The sequence below is a fragment of the Pollicipes pollicipes genome, unplaced genomic scaffold (genome assembly GCF_011947565.3).
Source record: "Pollicipes pollicipes isolate AB1234 unplaced genomic scaffold, Ppol_2.1 Scaffold_5724;HRSCAF=6776_pilon_pilon_pilon, whole genome shotgun sequence".
Lineage (NCBI taxonomy): Eukaryota > Metazoa > Arthropoda > Thecostraca > Pollicipedomorpha > Pollicipedidae > Pollicipes > Pollicipes pollicipes.
The window spans coordinates 33,529,144-33,557,025 of NW_023596746.1; the positions used below are offsets into that span (position 1 = coordinate 33,529,144).

General features: G+C 54.3%; 2 protein-coding genes across 2 annotated transcripts; both read left to right on the forward strand.

Annotated features, from left to right (window-relative positions):
- The first annotated feature begins 235 nt into the window (after window positions 1-235).
- LOC119103586 (uncharacterized) lies at window positions 236-9,207 on the forward strand. Its single transcript, XM_037227173.1, has 5 exons — window positions 236-610; window positions 3,909-4,072; window positions 7,011-7,224; window positions 7,612-7,719; window positions 8,214-9,207. Exons 1-5 carry the CDS (start codon window positions 516-518, stop codon window positions 8,350-8,352), a joined length of 720 nt encoding a protein of 239 aa, XP_037083068.1. The 5' UTR covers window positions 236-515; the 3' UTR covers window positions 8,353-9,207.
- Window positions 9,208-14,263: 5,056 nt separating this feature from the next.
- LOC119102962 (outer dense fiber protein 2) lies at window positions 14,264-27,195 on the forward strand. The gene is made up of 17 exons (XM_037226412.1): window positions 14,264-14,343; window positions 15,880-16,087; window positions 16,390-16,560; window positions 16,935-16,988; window positions 17,420-17,611; window positions 18,997-19,030; window positions 19,139-19,344; window positions 20,130-20,282; window positions 20,817-21,050; window positions 21,572-21,664; window positions 23,118-23,247; window positions 23,773-23,897; window positions 24,277-24,417; window positions 25,081-25,160; window positions 25,479-25,548; window positions 26,467-26,547; window positions 27,004-27,195. The coding sequence occupies exons 2-17, from the start codon at window positions 15,980-15,982 to the stop codon at window positions 27,193-27,195; spliced, it is 2,064 nt and encodes a 687-aa protein (XP_037082307.1). The 5' UTR covers window positions 14,264-14,343; window positions 15,880-15,979.
- Window positions 27,196-27,882: the final 687 nt, after the last annotated feature.

Consider the following 27,882-nt stretch of genomic DNA (forward strand, 5'->3'; position numbering starts at 1 on the left):
GTGCCGCGGGGCGGGAGATGGGTGGGCGGGTGTCGCGCGGCGCGGGGGGTCGGCTAATGACCGTGCCGCTGCCGCTCGGACGCCGCCGCACACGGCGTCGATGACGGATGGCGGCGCGCGGCGTCTCGATACGCATCGGCCGGCTGGTGAGCGGCCGCCGGCGCTCGGCTGACCCGCTTCACCGGCCACTGGTGACGCGGGTAGCGGCCGGACGGTGGCAGTCTCCGCCCGACGACAGTCCCCGCAGCCGGTCCTGCTCCAGCAGCCGCCGCTGCCGCTCCCGGTGCAGCCACCCCCCGGCGCGGTCAGCTCCGGTGAAGTCAGTCCCTGGCGCGATCAGCTCCGGTGCAGTCAGTCCCGGCGCGGTCGGCTCCGGTGCGATCAGCCCCCGGTGCAGTCAGCTCCCGGTGCAGTCAGCTCCGGTGCAGTCAGCTCCCGGTGCAGTCAGCCCCGGTGCAGTCAGCTCCGGTGCAGTCAGCTCCCAGGACAGCAGCAGGTGCCTCCAGCTGACCGTGATGTGGAGTCGCGCGCGACCGCAACGCTGGCTGCCGGCGACCGTCGTGCTGTGCGCCGCTCTCGGCGTCGCCAGCGCGCTGGAGAGGAACTTTTGGTGAGGAGATCGCTTGAGGCGTTCGATGCTGTTTGCACGGTCTGGTGATCAGTTTGGAATCCAGATGCGGGTGCGGCTCCCTCGAAGACGTCTACCGCATAGATCAGGTGTCGCAAAGATCATCCTTCATGAAAGTGCTTGGATGCTTTTACCAGGCCGTGAGATGAAGTTTACAATTACAGAGCTTTGGTATAGACAAGGCAAGTTCCTGATCGCAGGGATATCTGCAAATTAGTGTTATGTCCAGAGGCGCACACGAGACTTCACAAATCATCTCTCTTTTTTGACAACTTGGTATGAAGAGCTACTTTGCACGTTAAATGCAGCTAGCAATCAGCCCTGTCTGACCTACGGGTCACGATAGACATAGCCCGAGGCTTTTCGTGGGGCTTCTCCCGCTTTCTTCTCAAAGTTTGGGGCTGAGGATCCTTTCCCTCAACTTCCAACTGAAAAGAGAACGGTGTATAGAGAAGTAGCATGTCCACCCCTACTCGCGGGTGGGCATGCTACTGACGGCACGAATGAGTCAACTTACGCAGTATGTGTACCTATTTAGTTTTTAGGATGCTCGGCGAACAGTTTGCCTGGTCGTAGTTAAATCTGGGCCAGTGCAGTCAGAAACACTTTATACTCTATATGTTCGCTGCGTTCACGTAGCATCTAAGGTTCTCGAAAAACGACCTCGCAATCAAAGCAATGGACCACGAAAATATAAAACTGAATTATCGGCAGCTTACTTATCGTAACAGTCGTCATGTCCCGTAACCGTGGAAACGTGCAATTATGATATATTGAACGGCATCAATGCCAGCGACTTTTGCAAGGTTCCCTAAATTTCAAGGTCACCTTGCGTCAAATTTGAGCTGCTTGTCAATATCGTTAAGGGCAGCAATGCAATGATCAAAAAGGAGTGATATTTGCGGGAGGTGACGTAAGGCCTGCTGAACGTCAAGGTTTTAAGCCCAGTCAATTATTTTTTCATCCTGTGAAGCAATGTCAATGCAAGCTTTGCTGTACGTCCATGTCATGGTTTGCAGTCATGTATATGCATAGTTCTGACCTTTGATAGCCTCGCATTACTAACAGTGAACAAATGTTAGCCTATCCAGACAACCGGCTTAATTTTACGAACCTTAAGTAGTCTCAAAGAGGCGTCACTGAACCTAAGGTGCATCATTGGACGACTCTACAGGTCAATAAGAAAGGTTCCGACAGCGTAGTGGTGAAGGTGCGCGTCTGAGAAGCCAGTGGTACGGGCTACGATTCCCCGCGGTATCCACCGTTCCTGCCACGGTGAGAGGCAGGCGACGCCACATACAGCTTCAGTAGCTGACTGCGTCGTAAAGCCCCGATGACAACAACATACAGATCAACCATAGAGCGTAGCATGATGTTCCTCTTCACAAAAGTTGTGCAAGACCTGTGGCATGCTATTCAGTAGGCCCAAGATGGATAAACTGAGAGAGATAGGTTAAATTTGGTCGATGAAACAAGTCAAACATTGCAAACATACCATTCGGTTATTCAATATTTTTGTAACGCATGACGTGGTGAATCGATTGCTAATGAACCTTCCTTAACGTTTTGAAAACAACAGCAAGCAGTGATCTATTTTGCGCTAGTTTGCAGTGGTGATACTCAGTGATGCGCTTTATTCTTGTGAGAAACCTGATCCCAAACAATGGAAAGAAACGATCAAAGCATGCAAAGCATATTGTCAGCATTCAGCATTTCCTGATGGCCTCACGAAGACCAGATAGTTAAGGGTATTGCAATTTCCGCACCTTCCTCTGAAGTAATTCTCATATTTTTAAATATCTAATGCTGTTTTGCGTATTGGAGGTCCGTTATTGTCACTCGTTGCTGAATGGACCGCTTATTGCTGTATGGTGCGGAAAATAGCAAGTCTAAGACCTGTCATAATAACGTCGCATAGACGCACCTGCGGGTACAAATGAGCTGACGGCTCATATGAGCTCCAGTTCTTGTCGTAAGGGAGTATATGCGTTCTACATTATCGGGACCCTCGCTTAGATCAATTCCTCAGTCGGATGCCCATGCCAGAATAATGGCAGCTCGTTCCCGAGATTTCTCCTTATGGCAGGTGTGAGCGTCTATCTTTTGTCCATATGGGTCAGTTAGCACAAGAATGATAACGAGCCATTTCAGGCACGACTTGCCGTAGCCTACCTGTACCCACATCTTTGATCTTAAATGATCGCCGAAGCGTCCGGTCGGTAAGCCTGGGCGTCCAACGCGCTCCACCCACACAACGTGACTTCAACCGCATCCCGGAAGCTCCCCATTCGATACAATTCCAAATGCAGATGCGTCCATGCCTAACGCGTTTAAACATGACACCTGATAACAGCTTGAAATTTGATTTATTTATGAGCCTTGACCCGGTCGGACCCTTAGTCAGCACTTTGGTGGAATGTCACTCTGTATCTATGTGGGACAAGATCTACATAGGCATAAGACGGTCGGGTCAGCATGGTGCTCATCCCCGGTGCTGGGATGTGCTGCCAGGACGTATTTGTCCTACGTCGTCCGATTTCGGAAAAGTTTCGAACAATGCCTCATCATAATTCAGGTTTGAAACATGACTGGCGAAAACAATGTTATTTGGATGACGTCTGGCTTCGAACGCCGACAGCGTTTGTTGTTCAAGCATGGGACTACTGAACACGGGAGACATCCGTCAAACCGCTGATTAAATCCGTCGCGCCCAAGATGCCGATCGGCGGTTCATTCATCGACGACAGCGGCGCGTGGCGACTGGGCCCAGCCTGCAACATGCAGCGTGTTCGGCCCGCAGTGTTCTGCCTGCCTCAGAGTCCAGTCTGTCCCGTCCAGTGTTCAGCCTGCCGTGTCCTATCTGCATCAGAGTCTAGCCTGTCTCGTCCAGTGTCCAGCCCGCCGTGTCCTGCCTGCCTCAGAGTCTAGTCTGTTCCGTCCAGTGTTCAGCCCGCAGTGTCCTGCCTGCCTCAGGGTCTAGTCTGTCCCGTCCACGTAAACCGTCCACCGTCCCTGCTACGCTGTGGTCTTCCTGCCGTGGTTTCTTTCAGGTGATCTCACGGCTGTAATCTCTGCCTTGATCCCCCTCCCCCTGCTATGTCATGATCGCGTTGTGACACCGTAAATTGTGATCTCTCTGTTGCGTCCTCCCTGCTGAAGCCCCTGTCACGGCTTGACCTCCCTGTCGCACCGTAACTTCCTTGCCATGTCGTGACCTCCCACCGTAACCTTCCTGCCGTGACCTGCCCGCCAGACAGTGACCTCTGCGCCGTCGTCACAGGGACCCGGAGCCGGGCTACATGCCAGTGCGGGCCGCCACCAACACCAGCCGCGCAGCACGCGCTCGTCGCCAGGCTGACCTGGCGCTGGCCATCCCGGACGGGGCAGTCATCGGCATTCTGCCAAAGTTCGGCTGGCTCCTGTACGAGGGTTCCAGCCACGAGGGTGAGTGGAGGAGGGCGGGGGGGGGGGGGGAGGGAGGTGGAGAGGGAGAGATCGGGGGATTGTTGAAGACTGTATCTCAGGCCTCTTGTGGCGGAGCAGGGTCGCCAGCCTAGTTGGGTTCGAAATATGCAAAATGCGCCATGTACCTAACGCCCACTAAAGAGGTTCTGTCTCCATGGAACCGTTAGGGGGGGGGGGGGGGTGGAGTGAGCGGGAGCCACGCCCGTGGGAGCAGCTTGTGCTCGCCGGTGATAGGTTCAACGTTGGCTGGGCAAGGGACTCGCGGATTTGGAGGTTTCATTCCGGACGGCGTCCATTTCGGTCGACTTCCGATAGCTGGTTGTTGGAGACGAGCGATACAAAATTGCACGGCCGGCAGGTCGGCAGGTATGAACCAGAGATGGCAAGTTATCTCGCACCCCGAGTGCGTACTTAAGTCGTCCAGCTGTCTCACAGGCGACATGATGCAAAACAGCCGCCATGTATCACATTCTCGGAAAATAAATTCCTTCTCACTGTGGGAAGTCCAGTTATCAAACAGTTACGATTCTTTGTTAACTATGCTATCAAAAAATAATCAATTTTAGTGACCAATATCTGAGAGGTCAATGGTGTCTCATTTCTGGAGGCCTTGACCCGATATGTGAGGATTGGTTTTCACCGTACGATAGCCACGCTCGCTCCGACGTGGAATGCTCGTCCTCCCGGCGCGTTCCCACAGAGCCAATGGAATTTCCTTCGTTAGTTTTACTCAAATGGAGGTGACCTGGCACGACGGCTTGTCTTCGATATTATCTGAGGCCGGGCGTGGCTGCCCAGCGTGCCCTGGTCGGGTGGAGGGGGCGTGGGGACAGGATGGCCGACCGGTGAGCCGGGTCAGCTGCTGGCATCAGTGTGCTTAGACTTAGCCTTCCTTTTCGGAAATAACCCATTTCAACGACAGTTTCAGGCTCCCGCTTTTGAACCCATCGTTATTCCGGTGTTCCACCCATGGATAGATTGAATTTCCGCTGATTTCGGTCTCCCACCGGCCTTCGGCAAAGGCGACGCAGCCTCCATAGCATCTTTTGCTGAGGCAATTTTGACGCACTGCCACCAAAAGCGGCCGGGACGGTCAGCGCCGGTCTGCTAAGCGTCGGTTTATGGCGGCGAGAGGTCGCTTTCGAGCCGGGATCGGAGCGGCCCAGGCCGTCATGATTTACAAGCGCCAGCCAGGAAATGAAACCTGCTCGACGCCTGTTTTGGAGCATCTCAGATAGTGTGCTCCAATTTACAAGTACCGGCTCTGGGTTCCGCCGGCTTTCCCCGCTATTAGACACAGTCAACTGTGTGTCACACTTGGGGCATCCGACTCGGTGGAGCAATGCGATACGGCGTGAGCGTAAATACAAGGAAGATGATGACACAGAAAATTCGGAAGTTTAGACTTTCATTGTTGCAATCATGCTGCGTGCAATAGCGAGTGCTGTTTACTTTCAAAACGCATGTTAGAGATTTTGCTTGCGCGGGCTGTGATAGTCATGGTTATATTTTTAATATGGGCTGTTTTTCGTAGCCTTATCATTCGCCGAGTTCGTCAGCTCTGCAACTAGGCTGCAAGTAGGCATGTGACGGAACCGGTTTCAGCTTCGACCTTGGTTTCGGCTTTGGCTTTGAGAAGCCGCAGTTTTCTTTCAAGGACTGTGGTTTCGACCTCGGTTTTATGCCATTTTTGACGGTTGGCCTTTGTTTCGGCTTTTGTTTTGTGCTATTTATTATTATTAACAGCTGTCCTTGGCCTTAGCTTCGAACATTTTCCTTATGACTCAGGTTTTGGCCGCGGCCGATATTGAACTACTCGCCTTAATTTTGAACTATAGTTGCAACTTTACTGTAAAGGTACAGTCATGCTGTCCTGTCACTCCCTGCTCACCAAAACCATTTTTCGAGGTTGCTAGCGTCCTTAGCTGAAAGCTAAAAGACGGCCGATCATTCTCAGTGCCACTCCTGACGACGGCCGGAGGCCGGGCATCTGAAACAATGTGTATGTGCTAGCATACAAGACGAGAAAAAAGTACCAAAAAGAGCAACCCATCCGCACTGATTACATCTCGTCTCAGCAAAGCCACAAAGCCCTGTTAATACTTTCCTACCTCACTCACGTTTCGCAGACGCGAAAATTATTTTGGTCTCGCACAAATACGTTGCACATCGGATTTCGCTTCGACTTCAATCTCGCGATTTTAAACTGATGGGTTTGGCCTTAGCTTCTTGTTTTCGAAGTTCGAGCCCATTGGCTTGGGATTCGGTTTCACATTTTGAAGATCAAAAGACATTAGCCCAATCCCTAGCTCCAAAGCCACTAGTTTCGGCTTCGACTTCGGTTTCATGTAATTGCATGTAATCGGTTTGTAAATGCATGAAACTGCTTTGGCTCTGGATTCTGCTTTGAAGCCGGCCACTTAGCTTCGTCCCCAGGCCCGGTGGTGACGAAACGACAGGCGACCCAATTTCACGCAACGCATGCACCTGTCAGCGATATTATTCACAGCAAAGGAGATTATGTGGTCTACAAATGCTCCCCATCAGCAAACATGTACCAATCCCCAAACCATATGCAGCCTTTGGTTGCGTGGGCACATGTTATCAAACGTATCATGTTCAAGCAGTCTATCGTGCATATGTCATAATACGCCGCGCGATATATCGCGCACTTCAGCACAGCGCTGCATAGCGGCGATAGCGTATCGCAGTCATCCGTTGTTCAACTTGTCGGTGAATTTTCATCGAGCTTTTTTTAGGTCTTGCTTCCGTTTCTCTCCTTATCAAATGCATGTCACCGGCATGCGCATTTAGAGCAGACATAGATATGGTCTGATGTAAATGCGACAGATATGGTATGTTTGATGGTGATATGCGTGTTAAGCGCGCGCCTACGACCTACAACATGGCATTCCAGAGCTGGACTTTCGACTGGAGACCGAGTTTCTGTACCGGTTCCCTCGGTCGCGCCCCTCCCAGGTGGGTCTGGAGCGCACCGACGAGGCGCACGCCACTGGTAACTATTGGGAGGCGCCGCACATCCTGGAGAGGAAGCGGCGTGAGGTGCGCGACAGCCGGATCGTGCGCGACAAGAAAATGATCTACAAGGGCCTGACGAGCATGTTCAGGAGGTGAGAGCACTTCTAATGTCCGCCTCACGTGGGCCCCTCCCTCTTTCCATCCCTCCCCCTCCCTGTCTCTCCCTCTTCCCATTCCGACGGTCGCTTAGGCGTTTATCTCTGTGTTTCCTGTTCAGATGCTATCATCTAAAGCAGTGTTGTGTCTGTTACCAGCTGGAAAGTTGTTTAAGTGTTAAACCGGTTTAATTATAACAGAAAAACTGTGTAACCGTTTGTGTCTTTGTTCATCGTAGAAATGCTCTTGCCTGTCCAGGCTTTTTTTGGTGGCGTTATACAGCGTTGCGCTTTTCGTTTAAAGAACTCAAACAAATCGATCTGTCGCCGTACACTCCTAGTTCGTGCGCCAAGCATCGCTCCACAAGCCGTCTCTCGCCGCAGGTTTGGCATGGAGGGCAAAACCTGTCTGATGAAGACTATATGCGAAATATCGTCATCACCGCTTCTTTTTGACGGACTGGTGGGGGAGCTTCTCAACATCGCACTTATGTGAGCAAATGCTTGTGTTATTCTGAAAAATTTCATCTATCGACGCTCATTTAAAACCATGTAAAACCTGAGTTGTTGCGCACGTATGTGCTTGCAATTCCGAACCCCGTATTGTGGTGCGTCCATTTACGTTCTTGTGAGGTGTGCCGTGCGAATATGGCCAGGCCGTGGGAACACCCCAGAAAATATGATTCCCAGATGGTCAGAACGTCCCAAAAGGTGAACTTTCATTCGAATTTTCGACTTAGCACTTAGGGTTAATACCAAACTCTCACAAAAAGTACAGAATGAGCCCTCTTCAATCCCGGTCACTACGTTTATGATTAGAGCCATTCATTCTTGTGCAAATGTGCTCTCGGTGACCTATCACCGCAGATCACCAGAGATCACACTGACGCAGCCTTCAACCTCTGCACTAAGCGAGACGCTGGGTATCCCAACACCCGATGGCATCCCCGGCGCTGATGTTTGACGCGCGCTGTGTGGCCGCGCAGACCGAGCCACAAGCTGGGCGACGGACCGGGCCTGGACGAGTACCGTGACGCCGAGAAGCACGGCCTGGCCGGCGGAGACTGCGAGGCCGCCTTCCCCGCCTGCCCCATCTCCATGTTCCGCAGCAGGAAGCTGGTGTAGGCGGCCGCAGCGCGAGCCCAGTGCCAACGCGGCGCAGCCGGCCCCGCCGCCTCGCCGCGGCTTGTGGCGTTCCTGGCGCAGCTCGGTGTGCACTGCCCACGTTGTGCGCCCGCTGGCCCGTGTGAGCCGCCGAACGGTCGCTCTGCTGAGCGTTGGCGTGCGTGTTTATCAGCATTATTCATCGTTGTTATCTATGTTTAAGCTACTGCATAATGGCATATTTGTTATGAGGTGTAGTGTTCGAGGCATGCTGCGGTGGAACGAGCCCAACTGTTTTGGAGTTGTCCATTCCCATTCCATGATGTCATCCCATTTCCCCCGTAAACCCATGTTCCGTTCTGTCCCATGTCATGTCATATCGCATGATAGCACTGCCCCCACAATGAACCGAAAGCGTCTCAGCAACCCTGGAAATAGCAAGGCCTTGTTATTGCATAAGTTACTTTGCAAGCCTCTGATTGTCGCGATAACACTGGGAGCAGTCCTGAAGGTCATGCCGTTGTTATCTCGTTCGTTTCGTGTATTGTTGTTAACATGACTTTCTTCGGGATATGAGCTTCTTGACGCTTTTAGCTGGAATCTGAAACAGTTAGATCCCAGCATTGCGACCTACTTGCCGTTGACAGTGATGTGATATTGCAATTACGTATGGTACACTCTTGGATGCTCCGTCGCGCGTGCTTCGGTGCAGCCTTCGCTCTTGCCGGGCACCTCCCCCCCCCCCCCCGGCCCCACCCTCAGTCCGCCCTCTCGCATAGTTTAGATTAGTCGCTCGAGCATTTAATCATTTTGAAGTTATCGCAAGTATGTGTGTTACTACCCTACTAGCTTCGAATAAATCTCGGAGACACTGAGTTCAGCAAAGTATAAGAATGTCGTTATCACACGCACCCAGAGTTAATACAAGAAGGATATGCCACTTGCAACACTGGTTACATGTTAGTGAGGCTCCGAAGACGCAAGACTCAAATAGTTAGCATTTCAAAACATAGACCAGCGATTAGTGTTGATGGAATACACGCATGAAAGCTAGAATAGCGCGCAAATGGCCGTGCCTTAACAAAAAGGGCCTCGAATATGTGGCGACATTTTTTCTGATATGATCACTAACGGCTTATTACCCGAATTTTTCGGAGGATGCAGGTTACCTTCAGGTGGAGCGGTACGTAGGGGAGGGCTTGGGAACTAGATAAAAATAGAACAAGAGAGAGGGAGAAAGAAAGAGAGCGAGAGAGAGAGAGAGAGAGAGAGAGAGGAGAAGAGAGAGAGAGAGAGAGAGAGAGAGAGAGAGAGAGAGGAGAGAGAGAGGAGAGAGAGAGAGAGAGAGAGAGAGAGGAGATGAGAGATGAGAGAGGAGAGAGAGAGAGAGAGAAGAGAGAGAGAGGAGAGAGAGAGGAGAGAGAGAGAGAGAGAGAGAGAGACAGAGAGACAGAGAGGCGGAGAGAGGGAGACTTTTGATTAGATTTGAATTGTGCTGTGCATAGGGGGGACTTTTGGACAGTCGAATCTCTTTACAAGCGCGTGTGGATACAAGCGGGAGATGTCACTAAAAGAAGGACGCCCAAAACGCGTTTGGTATCCACAGTGTACCAATTTCTTGCCACTCGGCGTCGTAAGCTAATGATACATTTTCAACGCACCACGCCTTCAGGCGGGCTTTGTCGTCAGAGTGGCGGACGAGTTCAAACAAATGGAAACGATTCAATTTCAAAACTGAAATTCAAATTCAAACATTGAAACTGATTCGTAATTTGTAAGCCGTCCATGGGACCATGTCACATCCTTTCCTTACGCGTCGTCATCGAGATGTCTGCTGATTGCGCAGACGCATTCAATCAGCAAAGCTCATCGCGCCATCTCGCATCGATCACTCTGACACACTGGTAGATGGGTTTCGGACGGTCTTCGGCATGGGTCAGCAGATTTCTGGCGAGACGTGCCCGACGCAGGGGCCCCAGAGCCGGAGCAGGGCTGCCATGGGCCCGCGGCCTTCACGCCCATCACCCTAGCCGGGCCGATCCGGTCTTTCATCGGTAGACAGCGGGGTGGCACGCGGTCAATGGGCGGTGCCAAAAACGAATCTGGCTCGGTGTGATTATGCGACCCCAGTGAACAACTTGCTCGGGTCCTGACAGAGTTGTCAGCTTGAGCTGGGGCACGGCTGGTGACCGCCAACGCTCCCAGTATTCTGGGAGATGGCTTTTGACTTTGCGGCAGCCATGGAGAGGAAAATAGAGCGGTGGGTACATACTGCGCATTCGGAATGAAAGCTGGCATTCCGAGAACTGATTTTAAGACGTTTTGAGTTGATGTGCCATGTTGGGATGTCTGTGTCTTCGGGGCACGGGCGCAGCTACCACTGGTGTCGGTGCGGTCCGGACATTTTTCAGCGGACTGGAAAATGCTTGGTGTTTTGACAAGATAAAATGATACCAAAACCGACAACGTTCATAATGTTGGACTCTGTAGGCTGCTACAATGCTTCCTTCCCCTCAAAGCAGAGTTCACATCAACGAAAAAGCGCAAAGGATCACTGGAGGGGGCTACTGCAAATGTATACCAGAGCAAAGTCAGGACAACATCCGGACGACGGCTTCCATGAATATTATGCGGCTTTGTCTATGTTTGCTGACTTACTGGAGACTTTGCTTCCGAGGTCTTGCACTAAAAGACTTCATGTGCTAGATGAACCCATAAGTACCCATAAGGAATGTATGACGGCATGTTCAGGGTATGAATATTTTAGAAACTGACCATTATTGGACTTGGACGGGTATATACGGAAAATTATGTGTAATATAGGTAGTGTGTACAAAAGTCTGGCAAATACATAGACACGTCCTTCGAAACGCTATTACTTGCGCGTATTCTTTTAATAGTATAGTTCCATTCACGCTGCTTTTGCAGTCACCAACGCAAAAGGGGGAGTTTGTGTGGAAATTTACCGGAACTTGTTTCGTAATTGTAACTAGAATGCTGCAAAAATGCAAACGGGTACGAAACGTGTGGGTACAACTGATGACTAATGGGTAATGGGTGGGTTTGGGCACAGCCCATGGGTACAGGATAGATTGGGTGACGTCTGTTTTCCGCGACGCGAAGGCCTCCTCTATGCGTGTTTGTTAAGAAGGCACCAGATTTTTCCGAGTTCATCAAAAATTTCTAAGACTGCCAGAGCTCCACAGTAGCACAGTTCCGTAATGTCCATAGTCGTAGGGACGCTTCAAAGGTGGGAGGGGCAGCCTCGTGTCAAACTTAGGAACATTTCCTGGAAGGCAAGCCCTGTCGCGGCCGGGGAAGGGAGGGGATGAAGGACTTAATGCGCTCTCAATTTATCATTACAAATTTTGGTGTTATGTTAATGTCCTGTTGTTTTGCCATACACACACCTACAGCTGTATTTAGCTGGAACACCTTTTACGTACTTGACTTATCCACACGAATCGGCAAGCATGGTTACCCGATTTATCATTCTTCTGTCTCAGCATAAATCCCACTGGGAAAGCCAAAGTCCATGAACGGGGAAGCATGTTTGATCATTAGAAAGAAATCTGCCTTCGTAGTTTGCGAGTCAAAATAAGCGTAAAGCACAGACTAACGGTGGCGAATACAGGATTTCGTTAAAGGGGTGGGTATTACTTTATGGGGGTCCTCTGGCGTTTTGGGGACCCTACAGAAAAAAACATCCTTGTATTCTGGCCATTGTATTCAAACGCTTTTTCGCATGTTATTTGTTATATGTATAAGTCACGAACCCACGGCAATGACATATACAATGTCGGCGGCGCGTACAAATATATTCGGCAATTGCGCGTAAAAATACCGTAGCATATCCGACAGCTGCCTTGAGGCTAGCGCCAAAAGGGAAATAGTCATCATGTAGATCTCGGACTTGTGTGCATCTATCAATTAAGCCAGGCCCGTACACGTGGCAGACGAAACAACCCGGCGCCCGCAAGTACGTGTGGGGCTTTTGGCGACAAAGATCCCTCTGATTTCATCGGAAGAGCCCCCGACTAATGTGGAGGGCCCGGAGAGATCGAGAGTGCCCCGACAGACGAACATCTAGGCCTTCCGTCAACGGCGTGGACCTTTTTGTAAAATAGGAAACTCTAAGATTAAAAGGAACGGCACCTGAGTGATCAAGGGTGGCCAACAAAGAGGCTCCCGTCATCAGCGTGGGGTTTTTAGAGCCAGGGGTAAAGCTTAAGTCTTGGCAAGGGAGCACCAGGTCAACAAAGGAGACTGATGACGAAAGCCCCTCTCCCCTACAAAACAGTTGCCGGATAGGGCTTACTTGTCAATGAGGGGCGCAGGTTTCTTTGTTTTATTATTGCTGGTAGGCCCTTTGACTGGAACAAACGTCAGAAGCTACCATGAGATAAATTCAGTTTGAGCTTGAAGTTCATAAGAATACTGAAGAACTCACCTGTTAAACAACTACATGTAAATTTCCTCCGCTCTTCATTTTACGGCGATTCAGTGGAATCTTTCCAAACCGATAGAACTCGGGAGATTTGCCAAAATTTTGATCTAGGTTCTACAGAGATATTGAAGCCTCGTGAACGCAGTTTGTCGATCGAAATTGGTCAAAATTTTACCAACATGGCCAACTCATATTCGTCTGTAAATCTGTAACATTCAGGCAGAACCGGTAAGTGATAGAAATCCAGTCACACAGTTCTGAAGATGCGGGCTCGCAAATCTTAGCAACAAAAATATCGACGTCCGGCGTTGCGGTCTCCATAGGCTGCGCGGCGTCGGCCCGCGGCTGATCCCTATCAAGCGGTGGCCAGTGGGAGGATGACAATGATAACGCATCCGAAAGAATACCCTTTGAACGGTACTGGACATCAATTCGCGCATTCTAAAGGCAGACCGGAGTATGTCTCACTTATATGATATTTAGATTGATAATAATGACATATAAGCCTTTACAACACCGCATAGGGGTGGTGAATCTTTTGGTGGAGCTGGTAAAGCAAAGGTAGAATCTCTATTTTTCGTGTCACTGTAGGTAAATGGTGATCAGTACGTGTATCACGACCTCAAACGCGTAAAAGGAAGCGTCCCAGTCTTAACTAGAATGGGACCTATTGATCTTGAAGTATTAAATGAATGTAGTGTAAAAGCTGAACATTATGTCATGACGGCCGTTCTGACGTGCACGGCGCCCGCCGCCTGGCGCTACGTCCAGTGGCCAACACCGAGACTGAAACCCCGGCTACCACTGCCCTCGCTCATGAAATTGCGGGCGTGCAGGCCCAGAACCCTTTCATGTAACTTGTTTCGCTGGTCGATTCCGCACAAGAATGGATGTTCCAAGGTAAACATGAGTTGACCTTTTCAATTTTTGAACACATGTCGACCCACTCTTTTCAAAATCAATGAGACCGTTTACTTTTTGCTGGACGTGGGGCCCGTGAGTAATCGCTCCCGGGAAAGGACTGAAGGGCTATTTCGTCCCACGTGGCTTCGGCTGCGAGGTGACTTCGGCTACCACTCTCGCGACACGGGGGCGTGGTCTCATGGTCGAGCCGTAGGCCCTCTGATTAATACATACATCGGTTGCCTTCCTGACGGGATAGGACCTCTGACCGAGGTTGTTAGCCCGGAGCGACGCATGGGCACTCATCGACGCAAAAAGATCCATTTCCAGTACAAGAGTCTCATGAATGGGACAGCGACCCCAGTTCGCCTTCTTGGTCCCCTGGCTGAGGTGATGCACGCTTACTGAAATCGCAGAATTTCCTAAGGTAACAGAATAACATGGTGGAATCAATGCAGCCATGGAATATTCGAGTAAAGTCAATTAGCGAGCCGTCCAGAATACTTTTATTTGGAAGTTATTTGGAAGTGCACTGTTGGAGGCAAATGTGGAATGTTGTTCTTTGTGGCGCTCAGCGGTATTCGCGTCGCGGCTCTCCTCCCCAGGCTCCCCTTAACGCGGTGTCGCTGCGTTCGGGTTCCTCCCGGGACCGGGTGTGTTGGGTGCGTTATTGAGAAATATAGCTTTAAATGATTCGAATGTTCTCAGTGACAACAGAGGTTGTCATGAAATGATGCCCGCCTCATTGCTTTAAACCAGTTCAGACGAATGTGAATGTCAACCTTGGTGTGGCCTGTGTGTGCTCTGTGCCAATGTTCCAGCAAGCGTGCTTTAGGTGAATTTTGGTCGTTTTTGAGACCAAGACTGAGTGATAGAGGATATGCAATACTTTTTTGAAGCTGGAACCATGGGGAAGCATCAGTCTATTGACACCTTGGGAGCACAGTTAGGAGGTGCTTAATCCACTGAGGTTAATCAACAATGTGGGCCTTCTTTGTGACAGGCTTGAATGATCTTCTCGCAGCATCTGCATTTTTGTAACTGAACATCTGATTCACTCACATTTTTCCACTCTCCGTATTGCTTTTGTTTTATAACAAAGGCCAACAAAGAGCATTTGCAGCTCCTATGCCCAGAGATGCAATTGAATTGTTTTGATCTGCTGATAAGTGAAGTGATTACATGAATGGGAAGCATGGGGAATACTAAGGAGACAAAGTTGGGGATGGGATGGATGCTTTCTCATGTTTTTGCATGCAGGTCTTCTAAACTAAAGATGTCTTAACAATACTTGTAAGTCTTTGTTAGCATTGAGGGTATAAGGTAACTGTGAGCAAGCATATTGTCTTAGGTCAGGCAAGGTGAAATTAGGTCATACTAAGCTGGATCATGTAAGATCAGGTCAATTCAGGTCAGGTATAGGCCAGGCTAAGCCAGGCAAAGCCAAGCTAGGCTATATTAGGTTAGGTTATGTGGGTTAGGTACAGACAGTTCACATTACACTGCACCTCAGAAGCAAATGGTTACATGCTCTAACAAAAACTGGCTGAACCTTGTGGGCATGTTTAAAGTTACACTGATTCAGAAGAATATGATATGATTTTTTATTACCTTGATAGGTAAGTTGTGAGTGATGCCCTGAAGTAGGAAAATTTGTGCACATACAGGATTATTGGCTATCTTTGGCTTTCACTTTATAGCTTCAGTTTTCCTTTTACACATCAGGTGTGAAATTATTTTAAGGTCACATCAATGCTGTAGAATGTGGACAAGCTGTGAAATGTAGGGTCATGTGGGGTAGGGTCATGCCACCCCTCTCTTAATTTTGCACTAGTGCACTAGTTGATGAACCATGAAAGTTCAATATATGAAGCTCCTCATTTTGCAATGAAACCTGACCTGTCATATCCTCTGAATCAAGTGGTGGAACTGTAACTGTGCTTCTTTTGTGACAGCTTCGTTGGGGCTGTGACTTTTGTGGTTCCAGCAGCTCTGGTGGAGCTGTGGCCACTGCTGTTGTAGTAGCACTGGTGGGACTCTGACTGTGCTGCTGCTCTGGCAGTGCTGGTGGAGTTGTGGCCATGCTGCTGTTCCAGCAGCTCTGGTGGAGCTGTGACTGCTGCGTTTCCGGCAGCTCTGGTGGAGCTGTGAGGGCTGCTTTTCCGGCGGCTCTGATGGAGCTTTGGCTGTTTTGGCAGCTCCGGGCCCAGCTGGGCCGCCTCGGACTGCTGGAGCTGAACGGACTCAGTGGGCTGGTCGGCGTGGCCACCCGCTGTGCTGGGGCGTGTTTGGCTGCGCATGCTCCGACCAGAGCTGGACGCGCGCGTGCGCGAGTCACCGCTCAGGGGGCCGTGGGTGCCGCCGCCAGCTAGAACGGCCCCCTCCGACCGGCTCGGCGACAAAACGGCAAGTGACTGGCTGAGTGGCCTGCAATCGGTGTTTAGACAATGACGGTGATGTGTATAGATAATGCTAACATTTATAATGTACATGCAACACAGAATTATGTCGTGTGCAGTGGCCCTGTGCGCACCAAACGAGCCGGTGAAGCGCACTGCTAACTAAAATTGTAGAGTTGAGAGTGAATTGTGTATTTCCGAGTCACGTCATTGGTCTTGCCTTGCTGCTGCCATGTTGTGGTAGTGGTGGTCGCAGACCGACCGGGCGCATGCGGCCGTTGTGTCACCGCGCTCGCCGCGTGTCGCCAGTCGCTGCGGTCGCGCCTGGCCGAGATGGAGGCGCTGGCCTACGTGTGGCCGGGCTCGGAGCTGTCGCTGGGCGCGCAGAGCAGCTCTGACACGCGGCCCGAGCTCACGACCGTCCTCAAGGCGCGCGACGCCGATAGGAGGGCGACCAAGGCGCGTCGCAAGCAGAGCAAGGTCAGCAGGGGCTCCCGTGCGCCGCCAGCCACTGATGGGACTGCGCTGTAGCCGAGCTATTGACCGGTGATGGTGCTGTGCTGAGTGACGACATCGGATTGGGCGTGTGTGTTTGATGAGTTTGTTGTTTATCTCGTACGAGTTTGTGGACAGATATTTGTGTGGGGATTTGTTTGTGACATGATCAGTGTTACTTTGTGCTACTTTACGTGCAAGGCGGAGGCACACGCCCCGTGGTGACACTGATACTATAAACAGGCACGACCAACCCTCATTGTGCCCATTTGTGAACCTCTGGTGGCTCCACGGGCACTTCGCATGGCTGTCCAGACACCCTTTTCCATTTGAGAACCGCTGGCGGCTCCACGCCGCAGATCGCGCCGGCACAGAAGTCACGCCGCGCCGCGCTCGGCGAGGATTCGCAACGCGCGCGCCGCAGACTGTCCCGCGAGCCGGCCGCCGAGCCGCTCCGCGCGGTGGCGCCACCGTCGGATCGCCAGGCGGCGCTGGGGCGGCCGGCGCCGGCCGGCTCCGGCGAGAGCGCGGCGGAGCAGAGCAGCGCCGGAGGGGAGCCGCCGCCAGCGCCGAGCGGCCTGGTACCCGGTGGCCGGCAGGAGGATGTTGGCGTGGCCGTCGTGCAGGTGAGCCCGCTGACGGGTGGCCCTGTGTGGAAGGTGCTCAGCATAGTGTTGGGGGACTGGACTGTGATACAGTGAGTGTTGCAAACGTAACCAGCGTTTATCGAGATGCAAGACAACGGTGTGAGGTGTACATTCCTCACCACTTCTGGGAGAGCATCACTCAATGGCCCAGTCATTTCAGACATGTATAAAACTCAGAGCTGTTGTATGTCCAACAGCTGGTGCAGCAGCAGCTGCCTGTCGCAGCCAGCCCGGACCTGGCCGGACTGGTGGCTCCGGAGGGTGGCACTGCCGGCGGCGCTGACACCCTGCAGGAGGTGCTGCAGAAGTTTATGTGGGCCAAACAGCAGGCCAGCGCCGCCGCTGACCTGATGTCCAGCCTCCGCCAGGTGGTGGAGCAGATGGATCAGGTTTGTTGTCCAGCCTCCAACAGGTGGTGGAGCGGATGGATCAGGTTCGTTGTCCAGCCTCTGACAGGTGGTGGAGCGGATGGATCAGGTTCGGTGTCCAGCCTCTGACAGGTCGTGGAGCGGACGGATCAGGTTCGTGGTCCAGCCTCCAACAGGTGGTGGAGCGGATGGATCAGGTTTGTTGTCCAGCCTCCAACAGGTGGTGGAGCAGATGGATCAGGTTTGTTGTCCAGCCTCCAACAGGTGGTGGAGCGGATGGATCAGGTTCGGTGTCCAGCCTCTGACAGGTGGTGGAGCGGATGGATCAGGTTCGGTGTCCAGCCTCTGACAGGTAGTGGAGCAGATGGATCAGGTTCATTGTCCAGCCTCTGACAGGTCGTGGAGCGGATGGATCAGGTTCGGTGTCCAGCCTCTGACAGGTAGTGGAGCAGATGGATCAGGTTTGTTGTCCAGCCTCTGAGAGGTGGTGGAGCAAATGGATCAGGTTCGTGGTCCAGCCTCCAACAGGTGGTGGAGTGGATGGATCAGGTTCGTTGTCCAGCGTCTGACAGGTGGTGGAGTGGATGGATCAGGTTCGGTGTCCAGCCTCTGACAGGTCGTGGAGCGGACGGATCGGGTTCGTGGTCCAGCCTCCAACAGGTGGTGGGGCAGATGGATCAGGTTCGGTGTCCAGCCTCTGACAGGTCGTGGAGCGGACGGATCAGGTTCGTGGTCCAGCCTCCAACAGGTGGTGGAGCGGATGGATCAGGTTTGTTGTCCAACCCCCAACAGGTGGTGGAGTGGATGGATCAGGTTTGTGGTCCAGCCTCTGCCAAACGGTGGGCAGGTGGAACAGTTTCGTGGCGCGAAGCTAACCACTTGGCGACAGTGCTGTGGAGAAGGCAGGTGTTGGAAAGGTGGCTTTACACCAGGTATCAACAGAGGCTATGTATATTTAATGTTGTGAAAATTGCCAAGCACATGGTTAACAGAGCCAAAGTGGTTTAACTTAAGTGGCTAAGCTGTTGAAGGTTATGTGGAGATAACTGTTTGTTCTACACTACTGCAGCTATGAAATGGAAAAAACCTCCTATTTGGTATGGTTTTAAGTACCAAAACAGCACTCTGTGTATGTACGCATTTGTTACAGAGCTTTTCTCGGAACCGAATTAATACACATAAATCGATTTGAAGGTCATCCGTAATATTTTACTTACTATCAAAAAATAATGATGAAGTGATAAAAGATTATTTCGAGTTGGGTCAGTGCATATCCTGGTGCTGATCAAGGACAGTCATGTTGTGCCCTGCGAATGTCACACTGTCGCATACGTTCGGAGCGCCCTACCATTGTGCGTCGCGCTTCTCGCCGTGCTGTCTGTATCAACATCGCGTGCCTCTCCCAGGCCGAGTCGTCCGACCCGCCGCCGACGGCGTCAGGCCCCGGGTTCGTTCCCCGGGCGGCGTCCGCCGTCGCGGCTCGTCCCCCGCCGCTGCCGCCTCCGCCGCCGGCGCCGCCGCCGCCGCCGCCGTTGGGCCGTCTGCCAGACACGCGGAGCTCGCTGCTGGCCACGGCGTCGTCGCTGGCGGCGCGCACTGGCAGCGAGCCGACGTCGGGCGGCTGTCGGGCGCGCTCCACGCGCTCGGCGGCCAGCGCCAGCTCGTCCGAGACGACGTCCGTGCTGCCGGACGAGTCTCGCTCCCAGCTGCACACGGCCACAGAGTCGAAGCCGTCCCAGTGCGAGGGCCGCGAGGTGAGGACGCTCAGCCGTCCCCGGTGTGGAAGACTGGTGGGCTGTCCTAGTGTGAATACAGCAAGGTGGGCGTCACAAACCGGCTGTGGATGTCGTGTTATGCATGTAGTGGTGTGCGGCGAGATACATTTGCGAGCCATCTGCAGTAGATGTGTGTGGTGGAAGGCCTCTGAGGTTTGGGTTACGGCGCGTCAGCATGAGCTAAAATCTCAGCCACCTATTTACAAGTCATTGCACATCTGCTGAATGTGTGCTGTCGGCTGATGCCTGGTTCTCACCTGTCTCGGTCACTCCAAGGGACAGCCTGACATTGGTCTCGTTACCGGACAGTGCTCGGACACCTGACAATTTTCCCGCCGCCGGGCAGGGCTTGGACACCTGACTCCTGTCACGCCGCCCGGCAGGGCTTGGGCACTTGATTCCTGTCCCGCCGCCGGGCAGGGCTCAGGCACCTGACCCCTGTCCCGCCTCCGTGCAGGGCTGGAGCACTTGACCCCTGTCCCGCCCCAGGGCAGGGCTGGGACACCTGACTCCCGTCCCTCCGCCGGGCAGGGCTGGGACACCTGACTCCCGTCCCTCCGCCGGGCAGGGCTGGGACACTTGACTTCTGTCACGCCGCCGGGCAGGGCTCAGGCACCTGACCCCTGTGCCGCCGCCGGGCAGGGCTGGGACACTTGACCCCTGTCCCGCCCCAGGGCAGGGCTGGAACACCTGACCCCTGTCCCGCCGCCGGGCACGGCTAGGACGCTTGACCCCTGACCCGCCGTCGCTGGCGCCGTCGCCAGGACTCGGATACCGGCTCACGGTTCCGTTCGGCCAGCGAGGCGGCGCTGGCGCTGGGGTCGGCAGCGCCGGTCCAGCAGCGCCAGGTGGAGCAGCTCCGTCTCCAGTTCCAGCGACAGCAGGACCGCCTCCGCCATCTTGAGCACACCAACTACGTAAGCACGGCTTGTGACGCCGGCGCTGGCGGCGGAGCCTTGCTACGCACTGTGGAGTGCGGCTGGAGGTACTGTTTATTCAGAAGTTAATGTAAGTTCCGAAATAAACGCCGCAGTCGGACAACAGTAGCGCCACTGGCCGACCACTGGAAACAGGTACACATTGATCCGTCTTGTGCTGTCTTTATTTTATTAAACAAGGATTCGAAGTGGTGTTTCTGTTGCTGCGCTTGCACACAAATCAGCATGAATGTTGCCGGCTCAAAGTTACGACAACATAGTGTTCGTTGTGATCGGAGGCCCTGAACGGACATAGCATGAGCTAATCCATTCCCTGGGTCTGTAGTCTGATTGCTGTGGTACCAGGCGGCCAGTATCGCCAAATATTTGTGGGATCACCGGTGTCGTCCCAGCCCATCCGCCGTCCTGTTTTCCCCTGTGGAACGTCTGTCCGCTTCCACCGCAGCCGTTCAGTGCGGCCGCCAGCGCGTGTCGCCCGCGGTCGCCCCGAGCTGACGGCCGGCCCGGCTCCAGGTGCTGAACCTGGCCGTGGATGGCCAGGAGAAGACGGTCCGCACGCTCACCACCCAGCTGGCCGACACCAAGGAGGCCCTGCTGCAGGAGATCAGCCAGCAGGCGGCGGGCGCCGGCCCGTCGCGGCGCCAGCACCGCGCCGAGGCCCACCCCAGCCTGCACTCGGTGGCCGTCGGGCCGGACAGTCCTGACTCAGACCGGGACGGGGCGCAGGCGGACAGCAGCGCGGAGTCGGCCGGCGCGGCGCGGCAGCGGGGCCCCGCGTCGGCCGCCAGCCCGACGGCCGACGGCCGGGAGGAGGCCGCCGCGCCGCCGCCGGTCGCCACGCCGCCGGCGCCGGGGGTGAGTGGACGGGTCGATGACGGCATCACAGCGTGGGGCCCCGGCGGGGTGTGATGCTATGCTCGGGGAAGGACCGCGGTCTGCACGCCTTCACGTGTGCGGTAGAGATGATGGCTGGTGAATGCTATGTCTTGCTCAGTGGAGGTGGAATGCCAAATGAGTCGTGGGGAGGGGGAGGGGCTAAGGTTAGTTGGAGCAGTTGCCCCTCCTTTAATTATTAAAGCCAGTTTTTATAGGTTTTGACACAGGATCGAATGCGGTCTCGCCCTCAATAGCCATCAAGTATCACCACTGTTATTACGTGGCGTTCGGTAGCAAGACTCGGTGACATTGAGCGGGCGGGGTCAGTGACCCGATCCACCGTGTGTCGGCGGTGCTCTGCTCGCGCTGACGCTCGAGTGACGGTGCGACAGGTGGCGGCGCCAGTCGGTCCGCCGGCCCTGGAGACGGGACACGACAGGAACCGGCGCGAGGTGGCGCGGCTGAGCGCCGCTCTCGAGACCAAGGTCAGTGGCGCCCGCCCCGCGGCCCGACTGCGTACCGTCGTTTTACCAGTACTTTCTGGCATGAAGTTAATAACTTAGTGTAACGACTCTGAACTCGTAACGCTGTTGTTTTGTTCATTCCTACCAATAACTTCGCTTAGGACGGTTTCAAATGCACAACGCATCCCTTATGGTCTTTTCCTTGGAGCGTAGGCATTAAAACGTACCAAAGCAGTCGTCAAAGCCAAAATATTCGCTCCCGCCAGGAACGGGAGCTTGCAATGCTTCGAATGGATAAGTTACACACTCAAGAGAAAAGCTTCGCTGAAGATGCTAAAGCATTCTCGACTCCGATCAACACAAGTAACTACCCAAGACAGGTATGGATCGTTTTGCTTTATGTTCGTTAATTGACACTGGCTTTATGCTGTTTTTTTTAGTCTTTATCTAGTTAAATTCGGACTCTGTGCAGGGTTGTGTTTGTAAGACGGACTGCCGTACCGACCCTTCATTACCCCTCACGATTCGCCACCGAATGATCTGGAAGCACTCTGAAACTGACCATACCGATCCAAACCAGCCGGTGGAACAGCTGCGCATCCAGCGCTGCTTTGAAGAGCGCGCCCGCTCACTCGTGCCGCGTGGGCCACGACACGACTGGTGGCGGCTGCCACCTGGCCGGGGGGGGGGGGGGGGGGGGGGGGGCTCTCTCGTGGTGCCGGCTGTCCGGCGCGCCTGAGCGGTCCGACTGCGCCCTCAGGCGGCGTCGGACGGAGCCCGCGCCCGCTCCATGGAGGTGTTCGGTGGCGGTGGGCCGGCACTGGCCGACGGGCCGCCGCGCCGCCACAGCTTCACAGCCTCGCCGACGGTCAGTGGGGGCGCCACGCGCTGCTGCGGGCCATCGCAGGGCCGGGGAGACAGTCCTGCACCTCAGCGTCACTGATGGCCAGCACAGGCTCTTAAGCCGTGGTAGTTCTCATGGTGCCGGGGAACATCGGTGAACCCTGTTTGGGTTACATGCCTCAGATGCGCCCATTCAGTGACATGTTCTGGTGCGCGGATGTGTGCACACCAGGCTGCCTCCTGCGTGCCGCGACGTCATTTTGACTTGGGGGTCACCTCCTCACGTATGAGTCCATAACGCATTTTAATATTATGTGTCAAGAAATTCGGTCTTTTTATCGTCATAAACGGGTCGCAAAAATAGCCAGAACTGTGGTTCAATGCCGGTCAGGCCTCACACAAAGTGTCTGTCTGTCTCTAATTTTGTCTATACGTGAGTGTACCTCTGATCCAGTCAGCTTAATGTGTGGCGCAATGTTGTGCAGACCTCGCGCACCCGGTCTTCATTACATGCATGCGTGGGTGCGTTTGTGATCCGATAGACAGATCCCTACCGTGTATACGACGCTCCTGCAGTAGCCAGCGCCCGTTCACGGTCACCGCCCCCTGACCGCCCTCGCCTTGCCTGCAGCACCGGCGGATGGGGGACGAGTGGCGGCAGCCGGGCCGGCCGCGCCGCGCGCAGAGGTCGCTGCTGGCCGAATTTGAGCGTGAGAGCGCGTCGCGCGCTACTGCCCCGGCGAACGCCGACAGGACGACAGGTGACCAGCCCCGCCCAGCCCCGCCCCGCCCCGTCCGTCCAGGGGGCGGCAGCGCCGTGTGGTGTCCAGAGTGGCGCCTGTCTCAGTTTCAGGCTAACCCGGCCAGGCGCGGAGTGACACTGTCTGTTGGGTTATTTATTGCGGGTGGTTACTCATGACTTGTGGTTGTTCGGTTTGTGATCTACTCTCAGGAAATTGTACTAGACATGAGTAATTACGCGAGGCCGATATTCGTATCGAGTCGTCCTGATCGGTCCTGCCCGTTCCCTCTGCCCCTTTCTAAGGCCTGACTGGGCCAAACTGTGGTGACCTCAGACCAAAAGTGTGGGCGTGGCTGTATCGCTATAGGAGGTCCACACGCGACTGTGGCAGTTGTGTGTAGCTATCACACGCGGGAGCTGTGCGCCACACGTGAGATGTGGACTGCTCGGTCCCGGGCGGTGCGGCTTTGCCACTGGCGCTGGCTGCTTCTGGCGCTGAGCGGTCGGTCCCGACTCTTCTGGTGACGCAGAGCCTGGGCTGCAGACTTTGAGGAGCAGTGCGAGGAGCTGCAGCGAGCCGTGAATGAGGGCAGGACCCAAATCAGGAGACTGGAACAGGAGATCTTCGAACTGAAGTGTAGCGGTGGAAAGAACCGGGACAATTTTGGCGTGAGTTGTACCCTGCCCTCAAGCGCTAGTGGCATCTAACTGTTGCTGCTGGTCAACATGCGCCAAGGGACAAACTTATCGAAGGCTGCATGCACTAAATTTCTGTACTTTCCTTGCGTTTGCCTGTTAGCTATATTGTCTGTCTAGGCTGGCTTTGGGGAGCGAAAGGTACAAGTACCTGTCCACTCCAGATCCTCGACCTATCGCAAGCTTGCACAAGGCCGTTCTCGTCGTTTCCTACCAGCGTGTCATCCTGGCCGTTCCTGTCCCCATTCCCCTCCCCTTCTCCACACCTCCCGGCCGGACCGCCTGTCCCCAGTCACCGCCGCCGGCCGCCGCCGACCCGTCGGGCTGGGAAGCCGCCGGCGGTGCCGGCCAGGGGCGACCTGCGCTCGCCAACCCCTTCCCCAACATAGTCCGCCTTACCGAGGTCAAGCTGCAGGAGGCCTACCAGCTGCTGTTGACCGAGAGGCACCGCAGCAAGCTGCTCAGCAAGCAGGCTAAGGAGGCGGTCCACAGGGTTCGTCGCGATCTGGACACACGTGCTCGGGAGGAACCGTGTTATTTCGCTTGCCATCAATCCGAATGTAGGGCTTGCACTGCTCGTGGTGCCAAGGCATTTTGTTCGACCCAAGATTCGCGTATTTTAGCGAGTGCACGTGTGTGCTACCCCCTTGTTCGTCCGTTTCTTGTCATGAACATTTATGCACTTGGGTGTTATGGTATTTTAAGAGAAAAAATACATCGCTATTTCGTCCAGCACGCATGTAGCACACGTTCCGTCGCGCGTCCCCTGCGGCCTTCTGAGTGTTGACCGCTGCCGCGGCGCGACGGCAGCTGAGCAGCGGCGCGCCCTGACGACCGGCCGGGCTCGTTCCAGTTGGAGCAGCTGACGGCCGGCACCGATCTGCTGAAGCAGCAGCTGACGCGCTCGGTGGAGGAGCGCCAGAGCCTGCAGACGGAGCTGACGGCCGCGCAGGCCGCCGCCGCTCGGCTCGAGCCGCAGCTACAGCAGCTCAGGTGGGCGGCGGCCGGCGCCGAGGCCCGTCTCGCGGGCCCGGTCGGGCCGCGCCGTGGGCCAGCGAGCGTGCGGGCTCTGGTCCCGCAAGTCTTGGTGCCGTGGGCGCCGGTCCCGTGGGTCCCGGTCCGCCCACGCCACCAGACAGCGGCATTACCACCCTAGGCCGTGCTGCGCCACGTTTGTTTCGTGTCGGTCCTCTCGTGGGATGAGGCCCCAGCCGTGCCAGTACCTCCTGCTGCCGGGTCTGTGTTACGCCTGGTCAGCACGGTTACATTACCAATGGCTGGTGTCGTCGGGGCAGCTTCTGCTTGGCATCTATCGGTGCTTCAGTATCATAAGTCCGCTACACAGGTTTCGGTTCAAGCTAGAGGATGTAATGGAATATGCGGGATGTGGTTATTGCGCAATGCCTTTTGTCCGCTTCACTCATTGCGAGCTGGGTGCCCCCCCCCCCCCCCCCCCGTGTCCCGTGCTGTCGGTGAGCATCCTCAAGCCTCTATCATCTCTGCAAACAAACTGAGTATGCGCCCCTGTTGCCGGCCTGTGCGTGCGCCGTGCAGTGAGCAGCTGCAGCAGAAGGAGGCTCTGCTGGGCCAGACGTCCCTGCACCTGGAGGAGCGGATTGGTCAGGTCAGCTGTGCTGGGGCGTCAGCTTCTGTGCGCCTCTGCATTTACCCGCCCGCTTATCCATTGCTCAGCTGCTTTCTGTAGGGGACCTGTGCTAGCTGTAAATGGACGGCGAGCTTGCGATGATAAAGCTGTGTGTTCCATCGTAAGATACATTACGTACTAGGATGTAAATGACCGGAAAGCCTAGCATATGTTTCCGAGTGTCTCAATTTTTGTTATCTGAGTGGTGCTCCACGCGTGATCTCTATAGTGTGCGTGCCTCAGTTAGATGGGGAAGCAATGTTACAGATGGTTTTCGCTAGGGTTTGGCGCGGCGCTGAATGTTTTCCATTTTCCCACGATTTTGACACCCCTGTTTTCCATTTTCCCACGATTTTGACACCCCTGCTCTTGTCACATTCAGTTGTGTGCGCTTTATTGGCTCGTTGAGATGCGTTATAAAAATTGACAATTCGGGTATACCTAAATCGAAGTATGTAGGAAAGGATTAATAAGTTGTGTTTATTATAAATCATCCGTACATCGATGCATTTGTACCAAATTATACTAGTCAATTCACATTAGTTATGATGAAGCTGGTGGTCTCGTTGTGTTTTTGCACGTCGTAGAAGCGTTTGCGGAATCAAGGCAGCCTGCTTTGCCTCTAACACAGGTCACCTGCTGCCCGTCAGGTGGCAGCACCGAGCCGGCAGCCGGAGTCAGCCTACTACGTCTCTGACACAGTTCGCCCATTTCCCACCAGGTGACTGTACCGACCCGGGAGCTGGAGGCAGTCTGCCTGGCTTCTGACACAGTTCATTTGTCGCTCGCCAGGTGGCCGCGCTGAGCCGGGAACTGGAGGCAGCACGCGCCGAGGCGGCGCGGGAGGAGCGGCGCGCCTCTGAACGGCTGGAGGAGCAGCTGGCGCGCGCTGCCCAGCTGGAGGAAGCGACCGGCGCGCTCCAGCTGGAGAACAAACGGCTCCGGCAGACGGAGGCAGAAGCCAGCCAGATTGCTGCCGTGAGTGGTCGCATGCGGGGATGCGGGACGCTGAGAAGAGCCCTCGCCGGCGTCCTGGTCCAAGGGCTCACAGAGGCATGTGTCCACACTCATTGTGTCTTGATGTGAAAACGGACCTGTTTGTATGAATGTTGCGGGGGATACGGTAGGGTTTCTACTTTCTACCCGAAATCTCCGGTGTGTTCCACGTCGTAAGATACTCCACATGAGTCTGGTCTGATGATAGGCAGCTGGGCAGGTTGTAACCTTCGAAGCATGACGCAGACATTGCTGTGCGAGTCCATGTGACGACACAACTGGGAGCGTCTGCAGCAGCTGACGGTGTAGCGCACCCTGAGCTGGGGTCGTCGGCGCGTGTCGTCCCGTGTCGGACGCGTGCCTGTTTAGTGTTGGCGACTTCCGCGGCGTTCCTTAGCTCATCCCCCCCCCCCGCAGAATGAACGCCGACTGCGCCAGCGCGCGGTGGAGCTGCAGGAGAGGCTGGACCAGAGTAATGCCACGGCGAAAATGCTGGAGAACTACGTCCACTTCCTGAAGTCATCGTACAACAGCATGTTCGGTGCGCCGTCAGCGACTTCGCCCACGCCTGTGTCGTTTGACGAGCACGGTGCATTCAAGAGTGTGTACAACTCGGCTGCGAGCAAGTAGGATTGTGTCTTCCTAGGAAGCAGTAGGTTGCGCACCTTCATATCGCTGATGAGAGGGAAGGTGGGGCGATTACGTGAGAAAGGAGATTTTGTGTGCCATGGACGAATGAAATACCATAGATTTGTTGGTGCGGGCAATGCGCGATAAGACGGTTTCGTTCTCGCCTCATTGTGTGCGTGGCGTCGAGCAAGTGATGGCCATAAGTGCTGGAGTCCCGGACTGTTGTGTTTACTGCGTCATGTGAGGACATTCTGAATTGTCTGGTGGTAGCCTGCCAGGGCTTCAACACAAGCTGTGGCGACAAAGCACGACCATGGCGCCTGCTTCTGCTGATGGGAAGAGCCGTCATGTCTTGCCGTGTTTTAAATGTGACGCTCGACATACATGTATCCTGTATGTCACGCCGTAGAAGCACGGTTTGCGCGGCGTAAGAACTTCGTGTTATCGTTCTTCGATGTTCTGCACCGTCGGAATGTTTGGGGCCAGTGGCGGCTGCTTGTTATCAGTAAACGGTCCATGGCTTGTAGAATAATGGGAAGATGTGATATTTTTGCCGTTCTAGTCATTAGTTCTTGTCAGCATTGTGTTCTGAATACACGTATTCTTGTAATTCGCTATAGAGGTGGGAGCGTAGCAAGCGCACGCGGTTGGTAGCAAACCTAAACGTTTGGCAGATTTGTAGGCGTT

Coding starts and splice junctions, on each gene's coding strand:
- LOC119103586 (XM_037227173.1), top strand. CDS start 516: ATGTGGAGTCGCGCGCGACCGCAACGCTGGCTGCCGGCGACCGTCGTG. Junction 4,073..7,010: donor CGAGGGTTCCAGCCACGAGG/GTGAGTGGAGGA, acceptor ATGGCATTCCAG/AGCTGGACTTTCGACTGGAG. Junction 7,720..8,213: donor CTTCTCAACATCGCACTTAT/GTGAGCAAATGC, acceptor GTGGCCGCGCAG/ACCGAGCCACAAGCTGGGCG.
- LOC119102962 (XM_037226412.1), top strand. CDS start 15,980: ATGCTCCGACCAGAGCTGGACGCGCGCGTGCGCGAGTCACCGCTCAGG. Junction 16,088..16,389: donor ACCGGCTCGGCGACAAAACG/GCAAGTGACTGG, acceptor GCGTGTCGCCAG/TCGCTGCGGTCGCGCCTGGC. Junction 20,283..20,816: donor ATCTTGAGCACACCAACTAC/GTAAGCACGGCT, acceptor GCCCGGCTCCAG/GTGCTGAACCTGGCCGTGGA.